General features: G+C 36.8%; 1 protein-coding gene and 2 long non-coding RNA genes across 3 annotated transcripts; all 3 read right to left on the bottom strand.

Annotated features, from left to right (window-relative positions):
• Positions 1 to 293: 293 nt before the first annotated feature.
• Positions 294 to 1,565, bottom strand: LOC113078278 (uncharacterized). The gene is made up of 3 exons (XR_003281479.1): positions 1,191 to 1,565; positions 485 to 566; positions 294 to 401 (listed from the first exon to the last, which is right to left on the bottom strand). It is a non-coding gene; the product is annotated as an uncharacterized LOC113078278 (long non-coding RNA).
• A 2,081-nt stretch (positions 1,566 to 3,646) lies between these two features.
• LOC113078280 (uncharacterized) lies at positions 3,647 to 5,901 on the bottom strand. The gene is made up of 3 exons (XR_003281480.1): positions 5,845 to 5,901; positions 5,363 to 5,473; positions 3,647 to 3,714 (listed from the first exon to the last, which is right to left on the bottom strand). It is a non-coding gene; the product is annotated as an uncharacterized LOC113078280 (long non-coding RNA).
• A 3,926-nt stretch (positions 5,902 to 9,827) lies between these two features.
• On the bottom strand, positions 9,828 to 17,060 carry LOC113078279 (zinc finger protein 239-like). Its single transcript, XM_026250606.1, has 4 exons — positions 16,902 to 17,060; positions 14,328 to 14,441; positions 10,126 to 10,820; positions 9,828 to 10,027 (listed from the first exon to the last, which is right to left on the bottom strand). Exons 2-4 carry the CDS (start codon positions 14,413 to 14,415, stop codon positions 9,956 to 9,958), a joined length of 855 nt encoding a protein of 284 aa, XP_026106391.1. The 5' UTR covers positions 14,416 to 14,441; positions 16,902 to 17,060; the 3' UTR covers positions 9,828 to 9,955.
• Positions 17,061 to 17,670: the final 610 nt, after the last annotated feature.

Here is a 17,670-nt window from a genome sequence, read left to right as displayed (position 1 = left end):
TGTCCTACCTTCCACACATTGTTGTCTGTCCTGTAACGAACTTCACTCTCAAAGCAGCCGCTGTTCTTTGTAAAATCCCAGTATAGCCACAGTTCAGTGTCTTTTTTCTCCACCACAGACAGGTTGATCGGAGGAGAAAGCTTCACTGATTAGCAACACAATACAGTTTTAATTCATCAACTGGTCAATTATGGTCGAGTCATAATAAATATGAATCATTTCTAATACCATATGTTTTGAGATAATGCTCCTGCTCTGTCACCAAACCTCCATCGTCACTGTACAGACGTGTTTCTAATGTATTAAACCGCTGTGCTGTTTTGTAGGGGAATACACAGCCCACGTTAACACCATCAATCCTGAGATATTCTGGACAATCCAGAGTTTCTCTGTGAGTAAACCTAAGAAAGAAAACACATGCTGTTGTCAGTTCTGAAACTTTCATCCAAAAATGCAGGTTTTCTATTTTGTTTTACATATTTACCTGCTCCTGAAAGTGTAATTGTGCTCATGCTCAGTCCATGTGCAGTTAACATAGTCCAGATTTATGACAAGACAATTAATATCTGGGTAAAGAAGAGAAGAGAAAAACAAGATAGTTAACACTTAAATGCACTTTTATTTATTTTTCATGATAATGAATTATGTAATATATAAATGTCACAGTACAGCTATATGCTCTGTCTGTACGGACTGCAAAGAAATATCTACATACAGGAAATATGTACATTTACAATCACAATTTTATACAGTCTTTCTGGTTAAAATTAAATAAAAATATTTAGAACATTTTGATTTAGTCATTATATGGAGAAACTGAACTGAAAGTGTTGTAAGCTCAAGTTGTGTCAAACTGTCTTTGGTTGTGTGAGCACATCACGGACACAGAGAAGCCTTTCTGGAAATAAGCATCTGAATATTATCAACTCTTCAGGCGACGGGTTACTGGAAAATTACACAATTTCCTGAGGAGTATCACTTCTGCTGTTTAAATGATTGCCATCGGGAGACATATATATGCTAACATATTAGATTTTAACATCTTAACTGTAGTAGAATCAAATACTTCCATAGTTTTAAAGAGCATATTAAACCACAAGAAGAGGAAGAAATTAAAAAAAAAATCCAATCAAACTAAAGGAAAAAAAAAAACATTACATTTCAAAATAGTGCAGTTGTAAAATACTTACGTGGCTGGGATGATGCAGAGAAAGCAAATGAAGGAATGTTCCCAAGGAAAAGAGCAACTAAAAGCATCATCATCTTGGACAGGGTCGTGCGCTTGTTGTTTTAGATCTGTTTTGGTCTTGCCTGTTCCAACTTAAATATCTGCTGTGTGTGCTGACGTATGTTCAAGAGAAGCCACGTTCTGCTGATGTCTGTTATAAACACAACTGACTGCTAAATGTGTGTTCGAAAGAGAGTAGACATTAAACATTTACATGAAAACACACATATCAAAAACCTACAATAAACTATACTAATATGTTTAAGGAATTAAATTATAGCCTATATTCTGACCTTAATTAGACAATAAAGTACAAGAAGTGCAATCAACAGCAGAATAACTTATTCACATCAGAAATCACTGTAATCCATGTTTTGTCTCAAGACTAATATGCTATCATAGTTGGTGACCGTATCTTTATGCCAGTGGAGTAATTTACTACTAAAGATGAACTGATTATGAATATTATATATATATATATATATATATATATATATATATATATATAGATCGAACAGCAACAACAAAGAAATCACTCACTGCTCTTGATTTAAAAGCTTCTGTAAGTTTAATAAAGAACAATCTTTAATTTATTCAGTCAAATATGAAATTCTGTTTTACATTTGATTACTTTATTCAATTTCTGTACCTAAAAACTAATGCTAGACATCACTAAAAAAACTAAAAAGAAACTAAAAATCAAGTTTACTTCTAATAATCGTTACTCTATTGTATTTATTTTTGCTGTTGCTCATAGTTAGATAAATAAAAATAATAATAATAATAATTACGTGCATGTACATATATACCATAATTATGGCAGGCTGATATACTTTAAAATAAACATTTATTATTTCAAAATGTGTTTCTGCATACCCCTCTAACACTGGATAGTTGCGCCCCTGGCATCATATGTGGGAGATATGATGAGTTAATATTTAGTTTATTTCTTTTTGTGACATTTTCAATGTTTTAAGTGTTACAAACTTATATATATATATATATATATATATATATATATATATATATATATATATATATATATATATATATATATATACACACACACACACACACACACACACACAATGTATACTGTATATCACAATTTTCTATATTTCTGCATAAATATGAACCAAAACATCATCAGATATTTCTTCAGAGGCTATTTGATATATGTCAATTGTAAATGATGTAAATCATACATTTTCTGTTGTAGTTTTTATCCATCAGTGAACTCTAAACTCTAACTCTAGTGATTTCACAACAAACTTTAGTCTATCAGCAGAATTTACCATGTAGCGTGAAGCAATAGACCAAAATGACTGAAAGCACTTTGAATCATCTGTCAGTGTTTTAAAAAATTCAGTATATGATGGAAATGTTTCTGTTAATGCAACTTCTGCAATAAATGCAGTTTTAAAGTCAGCAGTTTTGTGTGGGAGGCTTGCCAAGATGGTTTTATTTAAATCTGCTGCATACTCCGCCACCAAATGTCTAAATAAGTAATAACTAATATATTAATAATACATATAGATTAATAATAATAATACAGAAACATTTCCGTCATTTACTGAATTTTTTAAAACACTGACAGATGATTCAAAGTGTTTTCAGTCATTTTGGTCTATTGCTTCACCCTACATGGTCAATTCTGCTGATAGACTAAAGTTTGTTGTGAAATCACTAGAGTTAGAGTTTAGAGTTCACTGATGGATAAAAACCACAACAGAAAATGTACATGATTTACATCATTTATAATTGACATATCAACTTGGCGTATAATGATACTGATCCTTTCATTAAATGGCAGAACTATCAACAGTTGTATGTTTCAGATACTTCTTTTACTATCAAGCACCACAGCACAATATCAGATGCATTCGAGTTTTAAATGAGAAAAGAGCGCTCTAAAGGCAGTGTAGTGTTGCTGAAGGATGGTGATATATCTGAAAACTCTCCACTATCACAGCTCTCCTGCTCCCGCTCTGCAGTTTATTTCAGGCTCTGCTGCGGTGTAACTGCAACAAACCAGAAGAGGAAGCTCTGGATTCATGTGGTTTGTACAGGTGTGTGAGAGGGAAGCGTGTGTGTATGTGTACCTGTGTCTGGTTTCTCTTTTTGTGTCAGAGTCTTTAACAGCAGAGATGTGGCAGCCAGGACTAAGCATCGATCATGAAAATGAAATCAAACACATCAGACTATACAAGCTTGTTAGCTGTTACTAAAGCAGTGTGATTTGTCTCCTTAAAAAAGAAAAATAACCACAACAAAAAAACATTTTTCATAAGAAAAAGAATCTGCTCCAGTTATTGATGGATAGAAGTTTGTATAGTGATTACTAAAAAAGGATTTATTATTGACATAAACTGGTATTATTTTGATGGTTTACAGATGTGTTTCCATTTACCTTACGTTTGATTGTGTGCTGCTGCTGATATTTCTGTTTCAATGAGTCCAGTTCTCTCCACAAGCTCTCGTTATCCCTTCAGGAAAGACATTGCAGAGCATTTGATATTTAAATGCTATTAGCATTGAGCTATAGTACCATTTAAAGGTTTGCTGTTAGCATGAATGGACTTTTTTAAAGAAATTATTACTTTTATTCAGCAAGGATGTATTAAAAGATTGAAAGTGACAGCAATGACACTGCATCACTTTTATTTTTCTTTCTGTTATCAACTGTGTTTCCTAATCTCTTTAATTTAAATTGATAATTCAACAGTTCATCATAATACCATATAATTGTGATGATTCAGTCAAGGATGAGAAGTGAGGATTTCCAGCGGAGCATTTTTATTTAATAGACTGAAGAATAAGGTTATATATATATAACCATAACCAAACACAACACTGACTGGGCCATGAAACATAGATATAATAAATGTAACTGATGGTGAGGAATTCGTAAGCACACAAATAATGACTTCTCAAATGGATGATGAACATAATCAGTTCAGAACATAATCAGAAGGTATTCACTACATTAAATGACAGTAAAAGGTAAAATGCAAGGAGTCATTGTGTGTATAATGTATATAGTGCTTGAGAATGAGGCATGGTGTAAGAGCTTGAATGGACTTTCTCCAAAACTAAACAGTAAAATACCTTGAAAGTGAATAGAGTGATAGTCAGGGGCACTGAATACATATCGATTGAGAAATGAGCTGACCTATAAAGAAACATTTTTTTATGAGTGTGTGAAATAATAATTGACTTAAGGACATATCTAGTGCTGAAGAGCGACTGTAAATTGACTGTAAATGATGATTTTGGTTTTTGATTCTGAGATATTTATCATCTATTGGCTTCTTTTAAAATACCAGTGTTATTTTTGAGTAAAAGTTATGAAGCTCTGAAGTTCTGTAAATCATTTGTAAATATAAAAAACAGTTTGTTAAAGTTGTGTTTTTCCCCACAGCAATCCTCTGAAAGTGCAGCAGTGTTTAAAATGATTCTCTGAAAACAGACTCAGTCTTACCAAGGGGCAAGGAACTCGACCGGAAGTTGAAGTCGGGTGGGGGCTGCCATCTTTTAGCAGAACTTCACTTGCGTTAGCATTCCCATTGACTCCCATTCATTTTGGCGCCACTTTGACAGCGAATAACTTTACATCTGAGGCGTTTAAAGACTCTGTTTGTCCATTATTTATTTCTAAAGATACACGAAAATGTATAAAGGGCTCCATTACCTTCTATGTTACATTATGGCCCCATATAAACAGTTTTTGTAAAAAATAGGCTAACGATTGCGTCATAACCACTCGACTCTCTGTCGCATTACCGTACAGACAGGTGGAGAAGCTCGCAGGCAATTACCTTAATATTGAGTACTGGCGTTACATTTTAAAATACTATACAAAATAATTAATCAGAATACTTACTCCTGCTCACTCACGACAAAGAACTCCCCACTCAAACTCGCCGTCTCTGCAAGATTAACGATGGCAGTTTGCACGCACAGCCACTAGAAGATTTACATCTGGCAGACAGGTTGCTGATGTCGTCAAGCTTCGTTTGAGTCTGCGCGTCAGAAACGGAAGTGCTAAAAAACGCTAAAACTGGGCTTCATTTGTCTCAATTGAGTTCCAATGGGGTCGCTGTGTCCATTTCTTTTACTGTCTATGAGTCTTACCTCTGTTTGTGTGAGAGACTCATCTTTCCTCTCTTCTCTGACAGACTGCAGATGAACAGCTCAACACTGAGATCTTTGTGTCTCTGAAGACGATCAGATGCTCATCATGACCTGGACATGACAATCAGATCAAGATCATGAGAGTTCAGAGGAACAAATGATGAAGAATATAACTAGTGCTGAATCTTTGAGTTCCCAAGCAATCAATACACAAATAAAATATGCTACAAATATACTGCCATGCAATAATCTCTTCAGATCACTCACAACACACTTCTTTATTTACAGGAACATTACATAAGAAGTTTAAATGAAACGGGACAAATTTAATCTTGACAAACTATGTATCATTATAAAGATCTAAGCCTCAAGCATCGACGACAGATCGCTGTTTTTCAATGGAAAGCTTATAAAGGCTGTATTTGCTACATTTGTGTAAGCAGTACACATACAAACATGAACATTAGAAACGCTGTACATACCAGATCCGTCGTAATAACGAGTCATGAACACATCCACAGCTGTAAATCCCGGTTTAGTTAGGAAGGTAACGTTTCAGTTCTTCAGCGACAGAATTGTTTGCGTCCGTTATGGAATGACTCACGGTCGGAAACTGCGTCTTGGTAGTAAAAAACGGCATGGTCTTGCAGCGTACAGTGTCACAAACAGAATGAGGCGATCCATCGGAAAAAAGAATGAATGAAAAATAGGCGGAAGATAGTTTATTTGAATTTGGCGCTCCCTCCTGGGAGCATGTGACGCGCTCTGACGCACCTGTCAGCTGATGGAGGCGGAACTTACAGCGATCGACATTCCTTTGTTTCTTTTATTTTTTCAACAGTTTTTATATATGTGAGAGTGTGTTTTATGTTGAATGTGTATGTATCTGCATGATAACCATCTGTTTGAGTGCAAATCAGCCCAAATCAGCTCGCTGTATAAGTGGCCTTTAGCACATCAGCACTTATTTGCATCGTGATTCATTGTAAAATATGCATTTCTAGCAATCTCAGGAGGATGTTCTGTAATTGGTAAACAAAGTTAAATCTTTTTTAATTTTTCTTACTCAAATTATTCTTATTGTATTTTTCTAGTGCTCAAATAAATCACTTATATGATGTCTAAAGGGGGTCGCAGACGGGATGAGAAGCGCAGCGCCGCGTCGCGTCTCGCCACGTCTTTAAAATTCGAGCACATTATTCTCTATGACTGTACACACACAGGCAGCGCCATTCGACGTCTGTCCGCTGTGCCCAGCTACGACTCAGAACGCTGTTCAAATTTCTGCTGCGCCACAGAGCGCCATCTGCATAGTTTTATATTAAAAAAAACCATATGTTATAAACTGAAACTAAAATACAGTACATTTGTTTCATTGAAATAAAACATTACAACAAAAACTGTTTGGTTACGTTTTCACCCAGGCTGCATTGTTGCCTAGACAACAGATACAACAAAACAATAACAGACTTAAGTTTCTGTCTAATGTTTTATAATTGAAAAAAAAAAAAAAAAACTATGCAGTGGTATGTTTACTGACTAAATAGTATTTAGAAGCCTTCAATACTATTGGGAAATATATTTTCTTATATTTGGGGGGTGGGGTGTGTAGACATAGTCTCATAAAAATATTTGCAGGAGTCTCATTTTTCATGATATTTTATTCAGATTTGAAACAGAAACTCATGAGACGTGGCTTTCAACCCATTACTTTTCTAGATTGCTCCAGGACTCATTTCATGTATTTTTATATCAAATAAAAAAATATTTAAGAGTGGTAAAAAAAATTCAAGGCACTTCAGTGTCTATAACTTTTTAATATGTTTGAGCATTATCAAATGTGGTTGATAAAAAGTAAATTCCAAAGTGTCTTCTTTCTAAAGAAACCACAATTATGTTTGTAACACACTGAAGTAGGAAACTATTACAATTATAAGTTAGGTAGAGCACTTTCATCTGTGAGTCCAATAATGGGGGGTGCTGGCTGACAGGTTAAATAAGTAAATGTGGTATTTAATCTGATTATTAAATACATTTGTATCTTTACAACTTTTATTTGAGCATTACATTTGTAAAAAAAATTTATGAGTAACATGAGTAATAAGGCATCTTAAAATGAACAGTGTAATATTGTACATTAGAATACATTTACACTTGTTAAGAACTTATCTGACTATTTATTATTTATAATGTGAAAAGAAACTGATTCAGACATATTTCTCCATTAACATGTAACTTTGTCTATCTGGAAGCATTTAGAACATTATTTAACCTAAAATAGCATGCCATATGAATTGATAAAGTACATGCACGCTCTGCCAGTGGACACTGAAGGAAACTGAAAGACTGACGGATTTACAGTTTAACCTACATTTAACTTGTACGCAGCCCAGGAACGTTACTTGCATAAACATAATTGTCTTAAGAAAAACTTGGCCATGTTTAGCATGAGAATCCATCTATTTAACACTGTGAACAACTCTGAAAACACGAAACACCATTGTACCCCCCTTTTAAAGTAGGATATCATTACATTAATTTCTTGCCGCTGAAGTGTAGGCCTGCAGTTTAAACAGCGGGAGATTCTTCCTTTGATCCATAAAAAAAATTTGCTTATCATCTTGTTTCCTTCAGTCAGGCAAATCAAATCCCTCCGAAATCATATTTACACTCATAAATATATTTAAATGTCCATTCAATAAAGAGATTGATAAACGAGAGTCACTTAGCCAGTAAAACTAAAGTTTTTTTTTTTTTATTCTGCAATCGCACAGTTCTCTACAGAAGACAGTAAAGTAAAATTAAACCAACCCTGTAGTTTTTCAAGAGTCGAAACTAGTAGCCTACTTAATATATTTTAGTTCAATATCTGAATTTATTGAAAGGATATTTTGTCAACCTTGACTGTTTTTGCTCGATTTGGCTAAAATAGTTGCAAACAAAGATCACAGCAGGACAGTCGCGCTTCTCTCAGCAGCAGTGTTTTGCTACTGAATCTGAGTCAATAATTCAGTGGTCAATTCATAAAAACAGGCACTTGCTTCATTCTTGAATCAGCCCTATGAACAAATTGTTTGAAGGCATGCTTCATTGACTCAGTAATCAATACACTTGCTGACAACTATTTGTAAGTATATACAATTGTATTATTTTATTAAAATACCAAGCTCACAACATTATTGTTGTAAATGCATTTGTGCTATATTTTAGCTAAACTGAACTGTCTGTAAATGCATCTGAATGCAACTACAGTCCAGGCTTGTAAATTCAGAAAATTATTATCTATAGTGTCTGGTGTCCAAAAAGGTTAATGTCAAACCCTGGCTACATCTAGTGAACTAACGTTGCATATAATATAACCAAAAATAAAGACTTTCTAACAAATGTGACCCTGGAGCACAAAACCATGAAGATATTTTGTAAATTTCCTAACATAATATATCAAAACTTAATTTTTGATAAGTAATATGCATCGTTAAGAATTCATTTGGAGAACTTTAAGACAATTTTCTCAGTATTTTGACTTTTTTGCACCCTCAGATTCCAGATTTTCAAATAATTGTATCTCGGCCAAATACTGTCCTCCTAACACACCATACATCAATGGAAAGATGATTTATTCAGCTTTCAGATGATGTATGAATCTCAATTTCAACAAATTGGCAAATCAGTGGCCTACCAAACAATCATAAAAGAAAGAATTATATCTTACCGTTGTTGTCGAAAAAAAATTTTCCCTTTGCAATAATCTTCTATTCAAGTCCCAGCTGCCAAAGATCACATAATAGGCTAGTTTCTATTTTATTAATGAAACTTCAATTGAAATCTCACTTGTGGTTATCTATAAATAAATGAAAACAAGGACCATATATTTTGTATGTTTTTTGTTTTTAATTGTTTGTTGGTTCCAACTTCCATATACTAATATTAGAATTCATAATAATTATGTTTGTGGGTGAAACTGACCCTAGTTTTAATACAGTTCATCAAAAGTCAGGCTATGAAACAGTAAATACTGCAACTAGCAGACAGAACATAATAAAACAAAATGATGACTTTACCAATCCACAATACAAAAATGTAATCATGTAATGTAATCAGTGAAGTTGTCAGTGCCCTCTTTTGGTGATAATAATCACCAGACGATTCCATAACCAGCCAGCTACATTAGTTCAGCTAAATCCACAAAATCCAATTAATATGGCTTTTAAATGTAACCAAAATTACAGAATTCAAATCAGCAGACAACAAAACAAGTAAAAATGGAAACAAACCATACAGATTTGTATGGACTTACAAGAAAACCAAATTATCTCCTGACAATAAAACTGAAGAAACGGCCAACAGCAAAGTTACAGCAACATACTTTACATCTGTATTTTCTAACTACACTTTAAGTTGAAGAATAAAAACAAGTTAAAAATAATGCATTCTGAACAACAGTTTGGACTTAAAAATCTTCTTTCATAAAAGCTTAAACTTAAAAAAAAAAAGATTAATAAGCATTATAAGAGAACTGAACATAAAATTCAACCTGTAATAAAGTGTAATGTTTTACAACAGTGAAACTATCAGATCTGGTCCATCTTTGAGTCACAGATGAAACTGCTGATCTTGAACTTTATCTATGGTGAAAACTTTAGATGTTGTTTCCTTGTCCTGTTGCTGGTTAGGACAGATATTATTACTCAATGCATTAGAGTGCCACATTTGGCGAAGTTGAAAACTAAGATTTAAAGGTGCTGGATCTATGATCTACTTACTGTTTTGTTTTTCATATGCAAACAAAAAGTTGATGAATGACGGAAACTCTTCCCGCATGCAGTGCAGTGATACGGTTTCTCTCCGGTGTGGATCCTCTCATGTCTTCTCAGATGTACTGACTGATTGAATCTCTTCTCACAGTATGAACACATGTAAGGTTTCTCTCCAGTGTGGATCCTCTTGTGCAGCTTCAGTTGTGCAACCGTAGTAAACATCTTCTCACACTCAAAGCACATGTAATCTTTCACACCAGTGTGTCTCTTTTGATGAACTTTTAAATTGTTCAGTTGTGAAAAACTCTTTCCACAGAAAGAACATGAATGTGGTTTCTCCTTTGTATGAACTTTCATGTGCTGCTTCAGGCCTGAAGCCCATGAAAATGTTTTTCCACACTGATCACATTCATACAGTTTCTCTCCAGTGTGGAGGATCATGTGTTGCTGAAGGGTTACTTTGTGTGTGAAACTCTTCCCGCACTGATCACATGTGAACGGTTTCTCTCCAGTGTGGATCCTCATGTGAACATTGAGGTTGTGTTTGTATGTCAAACTCTTTCCACACTGAGTGCAGGTGAAACGTTTCTTATTTCTTCTTTTCCGTAAATAAACTCTTTTGGTCTGTGAGCAAGTTTTTTCTCTCGTTGTACCATGATGATGCTTCTGCTCGTCACTCTCCTCATTCTCCTCCATCAGGTCTGAAATAAAAGTAAAAAACTGCAATACAGATACTTTGAGAGGCTACTAGGGCTGTGCAAAAAATCGAATGCGATTACATGCACATCTCATCAGTAAAGACACTCCTGTAATTAGAAGTATATCCCCACCATGTGCGTTCAGATCAGGGTTGCCAGGTTTTCACAACAAATCCTGCCCAGTTGCTTCTCAAAACTAGTCCAAAACTAGCCCCAGAAGGTTCCCCGATTAAAAAATTGCTTCCCGGGGTTAAAATATAATTTTTTTTAGCAGGGTTGCTTGGTAAAATTCGCATTTTAGGGGCTAAATATCACATTATTTGTATTGGGGTCACTTTGACCCGCGGACAAGAAAAACCACCACAGACTTGGCAACACCGGTTGGCATTTACTACACCGAGCCGTAATTCACTGACAGTCTACACAAAATCGATGTTAAAATCGCAGGCGATACTTTGTCGATTTTGAAAACGACTTTGTGTTAGTTGTCGGTAGACTACGGCTCTGTGTAGTAACTGCCGCTCCACCTGAACCAGTGTTGCCAAGTCATATGTGGCTGTCTCGTACGTGAAGCCCGTGCTCCCCCTTTGTTTCACTCCAGTTTGCTGAAAGTTAATGAGGGGGACACTCAGCTCATAAAAGAGCTGAAGACAAAAATTATGACCTCGATGAGAAATAAGCTGTCCCCATGGATGAAGACCAGGGCAATCACAGGCAAGGCCTTCTGAGGGAGCAGCAGACCAAGCTGCAGAAGAGGAGCTGTCAGTGGACCACCTGTGCCATTGGGTGTTAAGAAACAGCTTTTTCAAAAAACAGTGCCAAGAAGATGATGCTTTGCCTCTCACTGAAAAACAAAAAATGGAGAGTGAGCTGGAAAGGTACCTGATGTGCTCTCATGCAGACAGTGAGTCTAACCCTCTGGACTGGTGGAGGCTACATGAACACAACTTCCCCAGATTGTCTCTGCTGGCGAAAAAGTACTTGTGCATCCCAGCCACAATAGTTCAATTTCAAGTATGATTAATGATTAGAGTAAGAATAACTTGAATTGGAGATAGCTCTCAACGGAGGCGGTCGCATTTCTTTCCTCTCCTCCCTGCCTTTCCTTGCTTCGCTTGTTTTCTCTTGTCTTGTCTACTTGAGAGACTCTCTCTGCACTGCTCTCCTAAACTGGAATATGGATTTGATAAACTGGTCTCTCAACGCAATTGACACCATCTTCTCGACGAGAAGCCTGGGTTCGGGGGAACCTGACTGCCCTGCCGGAACGTTTGCAGCTGGCTACACGATGGACGCGTGGGCGAATTGGCGGGTCGTGTGTCTGGCGACTCTTTCCGTGGAGGACACTGAAGACATCTACCTATTCGGAACCATGATAACAGGTCTTCTGCTGATTGGATTAGGCTTTGCCCTGGGTTATCGGAAAATTAAGAAGACGGGAACAGCCGTCCAAAGCCTCACAAGGCTGCCCGTCATGATTGAAGTAGTGGGCAGAGCGGTCAGCATTGAGACTGAGACTATTAACCGCAATATGGATAACATCGTGAAGAAGCTCACGGATTTGGAAAAGAAATTGGAGAATTTGGAGACCAATGGACAATGAAAAATCATAGTCACCGTGAAAGAAATGCGGCTACTAGACCAAACAACTGGTATCTTATCTTCTTTCGGCTCCACTACCAGCTTGGCCTTGGCTGGAAAACAAATTTCTCCTTGGAAAGCACGGCAGCGAGAGACTCTGCGTTCCTCACCCGTTTCCCCCCACACCTGTTGATTGTTGACTCTGTCTAGGACCTGACCAAGGCTGTCTCCATGGCAACTTGCTGTGACGCTGTATAATCTGCGGACTGAGGCATCTAGAGAGAATCGCAATTCTCCAGGCCTACAAATACACAAACTCTTACACATATACAGATATGCACTCACCCCACACCCCCATCCCTCGCCTTCGCCGCTTTGTTCCGCCAGTCTGGCAAGCGGGCCTGTGACCAGCGCTGTAATGGCTGTTGGACCGGATGCTGATTGCCTGGACTGGATCACCTCGACCCCCCAAATTTCCATCCCCAGTTGCTAGTCGTGTGTTTATGGTGTATTGATTATGTGCATTTGTGCTGTGGTGTTTTTACTGTTCTCAAACGGTGCTCCCATAGGAGCACAGTCTGGGTGCTGGTTTTTTTTCTCCTCTCTTTCCTAATGTTTTGCTGTTATCTCTTCCCCTGTCCATTGTATTTCGTTGCCTTGTGCCCACATGTGCAATGACAATAAAGTTGAATCTGAATCTAAATCTAAAGTTGAATCTGAATAGTTACTGTTTCATATTTCTGAAGGTTTTATATTTCAAACAATGTTACTGTACTGTATCGGGTTTGTTTTTTATATTAGAGATGTATCTCAGTCTACATCAGTTTTATTTATGTTTACAAAACACTGCACATATTTTAAAACACTTTATTCACCAGAAGGTGAACAGCTAGTGAACTTACTAGCACTAAACTTGTGCTAAATTCTCAGGTTTCTCTATGTTTATATTTAACACTTTCCACTATTTTATTACACTTTATTAGGCATTTCTTACATTCTCTTTCATTTTGCACCTTAAATGTTACTTTAGACTTATGTTTACATTTTAATTATTTGAGTTTTCCATGGTTGTTGACATTTCTGTTTTAATAACTGAGGGCATTGTGATCAGAGGAAGGTTACGTTTAAAATAAAATGTTTAAATGCAATATATTTTTCTCCTGGTCCTTATTTTAAATAGGTCATAAAAACATAAATAATTATCAATATCGACTGAAATGAAACACTGATATGATGAAACAGTTTTCAGCCATATCGCCCAGCCCTACACTCAACTCCAGACACGAGTGTCACGTCAGACCATTCGAATCATCAGCTAGACGACCTGCGAGGATGAAAATGTCCCAGCTCATCGAGATCACATCATCAGGGAACAGCTGCCGGAGGCTGGGGTGCTTCAAACTGAGTGTCCTGCACTTTCTCCAGCCCTGAATCCCATAGAAAACCAATGAGATCAGTGGAGTCGTGGTGTAGAGGGACGTAACCCTGCACCCCAGAACCTCAATGAGCTGAGGGCAGCCCATCAAGAAAAGTGCAATGCCATGTTTCAGCAGACAGTACGTCGACTTGTGAACAGCATGAAATATCGTGGTCAAGCTGTAATTGATGCTCAAGGACACATGACAAGAGACATTGACTTCTGTTCTGGTATTCCCTCCACTGTTGATAGCTTTAGTTTTAATTGAGATAAAGAAATCACCATTGAATGCTTCTACTTAAATACACCATACTTTCATGATATAATATCACTGTAGGGTGAACTTTTTACATTTTCCATAAATTTCACCAAAAGTTTGAATATCCCTATTTTTTTGTGAGAAGTGCGTAATTTTTTTTCTCCAATCTACAGAAAGTAAACAATTGAACTGCTTTATAACCTAATGGTTCTTCAGCCTCATTGATAAAAAAAGATGAAGAGTAAACACCAACCTGTTTGTTCTTCAGTGTGTTTGGTTCTGCGTGGTTCTAGATCTCTCATGTTCTCTTTGTCCTTTAATACACTCTGTCTCTTCTTCATGATGCTCTGATCCTCGTACTTGTTAGCTGAAAAAAAGCAATAAACCCTTTATCCATTATTATCAATCTTTACTCTCATTAATATTCAGGCAGAGGATTATAGGAAAAAAACACATACAATTAAAAGATACCAAATATAAACAATGTAAGAATTACAAAAGTTAAAGAATAAACACATGTTGTTTGCTTAAGTCTGTTGACAGCAATAAAATGATCTTAATGTGTCAATGAACAGATCTGAAGTCATCAGTGTAATGAATGAGGTGAAAACAGGATCTATTGACACAAAACAGGCCTCGTTTACACTCCAGGTCTTGATGCCCAGCTCTGATTTGTTGCCTATATCCGATGTTTTCACACATAATCTGCTCTGTCTGAAGTGAACGCTTGGGGAACTGTTGGGGGAAAACATCAGATGTGTAACATTATATTAGATCCATTACAGTACAGTAGGGCTGTGCGATTAATCTAAAATTCGAAATCTAAATAAAATCGCGATTTGAGTGTGGGCGATTTCTAAATCCCTTTATAGCACGATTTTCCGCAGCCCTGACTCCCGGCAGTATGTTATCTGAACCAATCAGGATGCAGCGCATCAAGTGGAGCACGATCAGAGCGTTCACACTGCACGAGATAAAAGATGAGAACAGACAAGGTTATAAATAGAAATGTGCAAAAATATTTAATATCTTGCACATGAGCGCAGAGAGAGTTGTGAGTGCACAGGACACAGGTTGAGCGAGAGGAGACAAGACACGCTTCAATGAAGTGTGTATCTGAGCCTTATACAGTCTATGATCTGAGCACACGCATCTGGTTTTGTGAACAGAGCAAAGGAAATCTGTGTGCGAGCGGATAGATTCGGATAGCCAGCAGCCATATCACCCTGGAGCCCAAGACCGGTTTCCCACTGAAGCTAAGCAGGGCTGAGCCTGGTCAGTACCTGGATGGGAGACCTCCTGAGAAAACTAGGTTGCTGCTGGAAGAGGTGCTAGTGAGGCCAGCAGGGGGTGCTCACCCTGTGGTCTGTGTGGGTCCTAGCGCCCCAGTGTAGTGATGGGGACGCTATACTGTCAACGAGCACCGTCCTTCGGATGAGACGCTAAACCGAGGTCCTGACTCTCTGTGGTCATTAAAAATCCCAGGATGTCTTTCGAAAAGAGTAGAGGTGTGACCTCGGCATCCTGGCTAAATTCGCCCATTGACCTCGGACCATCATGGCCTCCTAACAGTCCCCATATCTACTGATTGGCTTCATCACTCCGTCTCCTCTCCAACAGTAAGCTGGTGTGTGGTGGGCGTTCTGGCGCACTATGGCTGCCGTCGCATCATCCAGGTGGATGCTGCACACTGGTGGTGGATGAGGAGATACCCCCTGTCTATGTAAAGCGCTTTGAGTGCTAGAAAAGCGCTATATAAATGTAAGGAATCAATCAATCACATGAGCGCAGAGAGAGTTGTGAGTGCACAGGACACAGGTTGAGCGAGAGGAGACAAGACACGCTTCAATGAAGTGTGTATCTGAGCCTTATACAGTCTATGATCTGAGCAGGCGCATCTGGTTTTGTGAACAGAGCAAAGGAAATCTGTGTGCGAGCGGATAGATTCGCGCTCGTGCATTATTTTATTGTGCTTACGCGTTACAATAATGCACTCTCGTTACTGCTTCTGAACCGCGTACACATAACTTACTGTATACGCACTGCAGACGGAGTATGTGTGAACCTTGGGCAATAAATATATGTAACCCCTTCCACAAAATCGTAATTAAAATAGAAATCGCAAACTTGATCTTGATATTTATTGATATTTATTTATTTATTTATTTATTTTTTTGGCCATATCGCACAGCTTTACAGTACAGGACGTCTGTATCATTCTCATAATGTTAATCTAACAATAAAATAAAAGAGGGAATCACTCGCTGCACTTCATTGAACTGCTTTTGTAGTTTTAATCATCTATTTATTTGTAATGAACACAAAAGTTATTTTTACATTTGATAGTTTTTCGTACATGAATGCTTTAGTTTAGATATAAAATGATAAAGATGATGCTTTTTTTTTCTTTCTAGGTTACTTTATCTTTTTTGCATATGTTCTTATTTATAATAGAAAAAAAACTTTTGTGAAAATTAATACAGTAATTAATAATAATAAAAGACGGAGGACTTAAAATGGGTGACTTGGTCATTTTTTGTCCGATTCTAACAAATCAGATATCATTTTGAAGGCCTTTTGATGGAGATTTTTTTATATTTCTTAATGGCTCATTGTGACTGGTTTTGTCAGCTAAAGTCAGATTATTCTCATGAGGAAGCACATGTGGAGGCGATAAATCACAACAACGCATGCGCAAACAGATCAGAATTGGGGCATCAAATCTTTTGCTTATAGAAACACATCTTCATCCAACATATGATATGAATCTAAATAGTCAAAATGTTATTTACCACATTCATAACAACCAGGTTTTTCCACATCTTACCGTTTTCCGTGAAGAAAGACAGACAACTGTCAACTGATCACGATCGATTTTAAATGTATAAGTTAACTCTCTTTAAATGTAAGTGTTAGCAGACACACAAAGAGCACCGAACCTGATGAAAATAATCCAGATATGACTGTGTAAAAATTTTGCTCAAACAAACGGTGTAAAGTGTATTTTACATTTACGTGAAATAGCGAACGATTCACCTCATAAAACTCCGCGGTGAAGCGCGCGGAAGCGATGACGTCATCTCCGCGAAGCGGGGTCACAACGGACAACTGTCCCAAAGAGAAGTGCTCTTTTTTATTTTTTATTAATTAATGCTTAAACAGACAATACGAAAGGAACATAGTCAAGGGATCACATACAAATTCAAAATATAATGAACAAAAACAATACACATTAATAATAAATTACACTGTAAAAATAATAGTAATAATAATAATAATAAATTAAAAACCTTTTTGGAGGACATTACCGAGAAATTAAAATGAGATAATATTAAATTAAACATTAAACGAATAAGTTGTATGTGTTATTCATTCTTGTAATGTCTATTTTTGTTATGCACGTCCACATGTGTTAATGAGAGAGAAGTAATTATGAAAGTCCTTGTCCATGTGTTCTGGGATCTTCAGGAGGTGAATCTCTTGGTGAATGGTCAGCAGCTTCTCAGTCTCAGAGCTGCCACACACTTTAGTTTTGAATATTAACCTGTGTAAATAAAAGAGAAGTAATTATGTTCATTGTTATTTTTTTTAATGCA

The sequence above is a fragment of the Carassius auratus genome, unplaced genomic scaffold (assembly GCF_003368295.1).
Source record: "Carassius auratus strain Wakin unplaced genomic scaffold, ASM336829v1 scaf_tig00025090, whole genome shotgun sequence".
Lineage (NCBI taxonomy): Eukaryota > Metazoa > Chordata > Actinopteri > Cypriniformes > Cyprinidae > Carassius > Carassius auratus.
This window is presented reverse-complemented; position numbering and strand designations above follow the sequence as displayed.

Coding starts and splice junctions, on each gene's coding strand:
- LOC113078279 (XM_026250606.1), bottom strand. CDS start 14,415: ATGAAGAAGAGACAGAGTGTATTAAAGGACAAAGAGAACATGAGAGAT. Junction 10,821..14,327: donor ACACACTGAAGAACAAACAG/GTTGGTGTTTAC, acceptor CTTTTATTTCAG/ACCTGATGGAGGAGAATGAG. Junction 10,028..10,125: donor TGCATATGAAAAACAAAACA/GTAAGTAGATCA, acceptor TGTCCTAACCAG/CAACAGGACAAGGAAACAAC.